This window comes from Bison bison, unplaced genomic scaffold (assembly GCF_000754665.1).
Source record: "Bison bison bison isolate TAMUID 2011002044 unplaced genomic scaffold, Bison_UMD1.0 scf7180017864053, whole genome shotgun sequence".
Taxonomy (NCBI): Eukaryota; Metazoa; Chordata; class Mammalia; order Artiodactyla; family Bovidae; genus Bison; species Bison bison.
This window is the reverse complement of record NW_011494625.1, coordinates 929,548-935,891: the sequence shown is the minus strand read 5'-3', so window position 1 is coordinate 935,891 and position 6,344 is coordinate 929,548. Positions and strand designations below refer to the sequence as shown.

Here is a 6,344-nt window from a genome sequence, read left to right as displayed (position 1 = left end):
TAGAGCTGACTAACCATGCTGCGATAGTTTCGGCCGCACACATACAGGTAGCCGTTCTCCCGCAAACTCCCCTCCCATCCAGGCCGCCACATGACCTGGAGCAGAGTCCCCTGTGCTGTACAGCAGGTCCTTGATGTGACCCATTTTAAACACTGCAGTGTGTACGTGTCCACCCCCAACTCCCGACCTATCCCTTCCTCCAACTGTTCCCTCCTGGTAACTCTAAGTTCATTCTTTAAGTCTGTGAGCCTGTTTCTGTTTTGTAGATAAGTTCATTTGTTTAACTTATTTTTAGATTCCACATATAAGGGATGTCATCTGCTATTTCTCTTTCTCTGTCTTACTTCACTCAGTATGACACTCTCTAGGTCCATCCATTCCTACTCATTTTCTTAATGATGTATTTCAAACAGTAAATGTTTTAAACTTTGAAAAAGCCCAATGTATCAATTTTTCCTTTGCTAGCTCTTTCTGTGACCTCTCTAGGAAGTCACTGCCTACCCGAGGTCCCAAGAATAATCCCTTATGTTTTCTTCTTTAAGCTCGATGATAAAGTTTTTGACTTTTATATTTAGGCCCATGTTCCATCTTGAATTAATTTTTCTGTGAAGTGTGGAATTGGGGTTAAGAAGATTTTCTTTTTAAATAACGTCTTTAACATTTTTTTAAAATTATTCTTTGGCTACAGCATGCAGGATTTCGGTTCCCCGACCAGGAATTGAACCCGCACCCCCGGCAGTGGAAGTGTGGATTCTTAACCACTGGCGCTCCAGGGAAGTCCCCCTTTTTCTTTTCTTTTTCAACCTGGAGAACCAGTTGCTCTGGCAATACCTGATGAAAAGACTTTCCTTTTTCCATTGACTTGCTTGTCATCCTCGTTATTTCTTATTAAGCAAAGATGACTTCAAACGAGCCACTCAGTAGACTGGAAGCCGTTAAAAACAGATTTCAAAATGTTCTCTGTAACGGTGCCAGGCTCACACGCCTGCCCGTGAAAGCCCTTCCTGTCTGGGAGAGAAGGTCGACGACCCAGCTAGTGAGCCATGCTGGGCCCGGGCCCTGGGTGCCCGTCCTGCCCATGGACACCAGTAGCCGGGGTGCAGCTGGGACCCACTGGACGTGCGGCTTTAGAGCTGAACCCGCTGATTACACTGATGGATCCTTGCAGTTTAACCAGGTTCAGGCACCCCCCTGAGGCCTCCGGTTTAACTCAGTGTGGCCTGGTCACCCCGCCCTCCGTAAGGCTTGTGTCCCAGTAGACAAACACACGCACGTGCTGGCTTGCACTTGAGTAGCGGAGACCGTGGAGGGCGCACCCCTTGTCTTAGGCCTGAGGCTGCAGAGGGCAAGGCGTGGCCACCGTGTGCTCGTCCGCCATCCGTCCTGGCAGGCACAGGGCGTGGCGGGAAGGCTTTGGTCTTACAGAGCGGGGGTCTTGAGTTCCAGCTCTGCTCCCCGCTGCCCGGAGGACCCTGGGCCTGTCCTGAGCCTCGTGGTCTCAGCTCGCAGGGGGACGCACCATGGTCCTGCTCCACGAAGGAGGGGCGGGCCCCCCAGTGGGTGTGGCGATGGCACTGGCGCTGGTCACCACAGTGCACAAAGCAGAGCCGTCTGTCCCCAAGTGCAGAGTGCGGTCGTCTCAGGGATTACCTTTTCTTTCTTCTTTTCTCCTTCCTCACTACTCTCCTTTTTCACTCCCATGAAGACGTCAGGAGCTGGGCGTCCCCTGTGCCCCTGGAGGCGGGCCCCCCTTTGGCAGGAGCGCCAGTACCCAGAGCAGACTGAGGGGTCGCATAAGCTCATGGGGCTGAGGTCCTGTGGAAACAACAAAGGCGGGAGCAGGAGGGGCCTGGCAACCCCGTGTGGCTGCAGGTTCCGGATCTGGGGCAGCAGGCTCAGGTGAGGCCTCCCCTGCCTGGCGTGTTCCTGGTTAAGGCCCCTCACGAGAGGGCTGACTACATCTCATCGTGTTGAGAGGAACCTTCAGGAAAGCCCTCTGTAAGACCCCCACCCCCGACCCCTGCAGCTGCCCCTGACGTCGGCCCTACCTGCCCCGACTCAGTGCCTAGCCCCAGACATCTCTGAGCTCTGGTGGTTGGCCAATGAGCAGCGGCATGTTTTCTGAGCGTTACCCCCTCAGCTGGTTTGGGGGGAGCATTTCCATGAACACCTAACTCGTTTGGGGGCTCAAAGGGATCCCAGGCTGGGTCAGGAATGCCTGCAAGCAAAGGCCCCCGGAGGAAAGATCAGCAGTCCCGTGGGGCACTGCGCACCTCCTCTCCTGGGCCCTGGCCCTGGCTCGGCCAGGCTGGGGCGCAGCCTGCACTGGATTCCCCGTTAAGTCCGTGGGAAGCGACCGCGGATAACAGGGCAAAGCGACGCTGGGCCGCGCCTCCCGCTGGAGCACCGCCCCCACCGCCAGCTGCGCACGCGCGCTCATCAGATGTTTATCCCGGCGCCTGTGGTCCGCCATCAGCCTCCAGCATCGCGCTGGGGAGGGAATCTGATTAGGAAAAGTGGTCAGGAGTAGGGCAGGCAGACTACAGAAGCGCCGGGCATGGAAACGGGGAGATGCCAAAGCACCGCAGTCCCCCATAAAGGTCGTCTCGGAAGCAGAGCCCGCTGGTCAGAAAACAAAAGCTCCCAGGCTTCCAGAACGGGTCCCATCAGGTCACGGGCCTTCGAGCCCTGTGGCAAAGGCTCCGTCTCCTCCCTGGGGACAAGAAACAACTCCCCCCAGGCCCTGCGGCCAAACGCTGGGCTCCAGTGAAAAGGAAATAAAATCCTGTCCGTTCCCTCCGCCTCTGAGGAGCCCAGGGTCTCCTCCACACCCCGCGCTCCTGCCCTTGGCAGAACAGAAGGAGGGAGACGGGCTGGGAGCCGATGCAGGAAAGCTTCCGGGGTCTGCAGTCCGTCCTTCGGTGTGGCTTCACTCATTCCGGGGCAGGAAGAGGCTGTCAGGCAAGAAATCATGTCTGGTGTTTTACACTTTAGTGGACTCCAGGGACCGATTAAGCAGCTCGAGCGCCCACGGACAGAGCGTCTCTAAAAGGAGCGGAAGGGCGCTCTTGCCTCACTGTGCCTCCCCGCTTCTCCCAAATGAAAGACAAGTGTCCACAGGTTCTCGAGAGCAATGCTTTATTTTCTGAGAGTCCTGGAACCGGCCCGTTTATCGCAGGATGATGGATGCCTCAGTCCACCACAGACGGGATCCTTCTCTCCTTCACTCAGCAACCCTGGAGTCCCGGGAGTGCTGTGCCTGGGAAGGGGGGCCTCAAAACCTGCCCTCGACGCCCAGCTGCCGCACGGCCGCCTCCTGCACGGCCTGGTGGATGCCCCCGACCTCTCTCTGCGACAGCGTGCGCTCCATGTGGCGGTAGGTGATGCGGTAGCAGTGGCTGGTCCTGTGTGTCCTGGAGGACAGGAGAGAAAGGCGGTGAGCACGGGCAGGTGTGTGAGCGTGGGCAGGTGTGTGAGTGTGAGAGTGCAGGCAGGTGTGTGAGTGAGTGTGGGCAGGTGTGTGAGTGTGAGAGTGCAGGCAGGTGTGTGAGTGTGTGAGTGCGGGCAGGTGTGTTAAGTACGGGCAGGTGTGAGTGTGAGTGCAGGCAGGTGTGTAAGTGCGGGCAGGTGTGTGAGTGTGTGAGTGCAGGCAGGTGTGAGTGTGGGCAGGTGTGTGAGTGTGTGAGTGCAGGCAGGTGTGAGTGTGTGAGTGCAGGCAGGTGTGAGTGTGTGAGTGCAGGCAGGTGTGTAAGTGCGGGCAGGTGTGGGTGTGTGAGGGTGGGCAGGTGTGCCACCTGAGGGAGCAGCAGGCTTTCCTGGAGACTGAGTCGGAGCTAGGGGCCCGGGGCTCCCAGGGCACTCTGACCGGCAGGCGGGTTAGGAATGTGCCGGCCACGGGCAGCACACAGGTGATGCTGCCCTCCCCATGCTGTGCAGACAAGCCACCGATCCCCGCCTGCACCAGGCGGCTGCGGGCCTCCCTCACAGCGCAGCTGGGGGATGCCGCGACGCGGATCGCAACAGCACGTCTGTAGCGCGGCAGCTGCTGACCGTCGGGTGCCCAACACCTCAGCAGGGAGGCCTGGGCACCAGCTGGCAAGCCTGGGCCTCCAGCCCCCGCACCCGCCCCAGACACATCTGTCTCTCTCCTGAAGCTAAGCCACCAAATCCCTCCTCTCCAGCCCTGGCCGAGCCAGCCCTGCCATCCCCACCGCAGGTGACAAAGCTGGAGTGACGAGTGGTCCCGGGGAGGGCCCGGGGACGTCATCCTGGCGCCATGTGCCACGTGCCCTCGGCCCAGACCCTTCAGCCGAGGGCCTCTGGGTGGCCGCTCCACACCCCCGGCTGGTGGGGACGTCAAGTCATGCGGCTGCTGGGCAGAGAGCTGGAGGAACCCGAGGGTCACACACCGACAGTCCTTCAAACACTGAAACGCTCCGTCACCCTCTGTTCGTGATGGCTCCCTGGGTACACGCTCAAGAGGAACGAAAGCGTGTGTCCACACACGAGCCGACATGTGAGTGCTCAGAGCAGCATCAGTCACGCCAGCCAAAAGTGGAAACGACCCAAGTGCCCTTCACCTGGTGGGTGGACAAACACTCTCCCTCCGTGTGGAGAGTCACGCGGCCATGACGAGAAAGGGCGTTCTAGTGCTACAGGCCAGAGGAACCCTGAACGCCCCAGGCTCTACTGCGAGGCGCCGGGCACGAAAGGCCACACCTCACCTGACTCCATCTAACGAAATGTCCAGAATAGGCAAGTCCACACGGACAGAAAGCAGATTCCTGACAGCCCCGGGCTGGGGGTGCTGCTGGGCAATGGAGTGACTGCTAAGGGGGTCCAGGTATCTGTTGAGGGTAATGGGATGTCTGGAGTGAGATGGTGGTGAATATTATAAAAACCGCTAAGCTGAACACTTTAAATGGGTGTATGATGTCTGAATCACATCTCAATAAAGCTGTCCTACCAGAAGCAGAGAGTCGCCCTGTGGGCCAAGGGTGGGCCTGTGCCGATGCCGTGTGCTCCTGGTGGGCTGCACCTCTGCTCTTCTGGTGCCCAGAGCAGTGTCTGGCATACAGCAGGTGCTGCATAAAAGCTGCTGAACGAACTCCCGTACAATCACCGGCCCCTGGGGCGGCCGTCTGCGTTCAGGCCTCGCGGGGGTGGGCCAGCCTCGCCCTGCCCGCTGGGTCTCCCTGCCCGTGTTCTCCTCCCTCCCCCCCCTGCCTCTAACGGTGACGGAGGCGATGCCGTCAGCATCCCGAGGGGACGGCAGAGGGGAGGGAGGGTCAACATGGGGCGCCCCAAGCTCTCGGCCCACAGGAGCCTCGTCTCCACCGTGCCTCCTGGTTCGCGGAAGCAAAGCCTTTGTGGAGCCCTCCGGGGACCCCAGGCCACGGCGCCTGATGCAGAGGCTGTGTGCGGGCTGCAGGAGGCTCCCGGGCAGGCCTCACAGTGGGGCTGGAGGGACCAGGCCTGAACTGCCCGGGTCCCCGAGCAGTCGCGTCCCTGCAGAGGTGGAGCCCAGCTGGGCCCTGCTGGACGGCCTCCTGCGGCCGCTGGGGGCTCCTGGGTCCAGGGTTCTGAGACACGGAGGGCTCTAGGGGAGGGTCAGTTAGTTAAGGAGGAGAAAAAGGGCAGAGAAACCACGGGCTGCAAACATTTACTAGAATAGGCGTGATGACGGGGCCTGGGCCCAGGCTGTCAGCAGATGGGGCCCCAGCAAGGTCGGAAGACAGTCTCCTGCAGGGAGGTGGGTCCCCAAGGCCTGCGTGGGGCCCATCTTCCTCCTCCCTCCCCGACCACACAGGCCCCACAAGCCTGGAGGCCTCGAGCCAGTGCCTCGTTTCCAGGCTACACATCCAGGCACATCCTGACTCCCAGCGTCTCTTCCATCGATGGGGCAACAGTGCAGACTCCGAAGACCTTTCCCGGCCACAGAGGAGACATGGGCAGAAGGCGCCGGGGCCTGGAAACTCTCAAGATTCACGAGTGCGAGATTGAAGTGTCCTCATGACATTGTTATTACACTTTTCCAGGGGTTCACGCAGGTCTCTGTCTCTCAGCTGAAACGTAGACTCGCCAGGCTGAGATTTTCCACCAGAGACAAGTGGGAAAAGTTTTATCTCCTTGCTCCTGAGTGCTTCTGAGAAGGCCCCTGTAAGGATTCTTGGGCTTCAAACAGCTTTTATAAAACACTGTAAGGAGCTGGGTGTAATGAATCATGAACATATGGATTAATTTTAAAAATGGAGAGAAAGAGTATTTGGCAGAATAGTTGGCGATAATTCAGTAGATTCAACTGAAAACCAACCAGGTCTGCCTCTTGCTGCCGTCCCTGGTGA

At 58.8% G+C, this 6,344-nt stretch overlaps 1 protein-coding gene across 2 annotated transcripts in view; it reads right to left on the bottom strand.

Annotated features, from left to right (window-relative positions):
- Positions 1-2,979: 2,979 nt before the first annotated feature.
- FARS2 (phenylalanyl-tRNA synthetase 2, mitochondrial) overlaps positions 2,980-6,344 on the bottom strand; it is a 302,230-nt gene continuing 298,865 nt past the window's right edge. For both annotated transcript variants that reach the window (XM_010835831.1, XM_010835830.1), the window contains one exon: positions 2,980-3,413. In XM_010835831.1, coding sequence (XP_010834133.1) covers positions 3,275-3,413 — 139 coding nt within the window. In that variant the 3' untranslated portion in view covers positions 2,980-3,274. The remainder of the gene's footprint in view (positions 3,414-6,344) is intronic.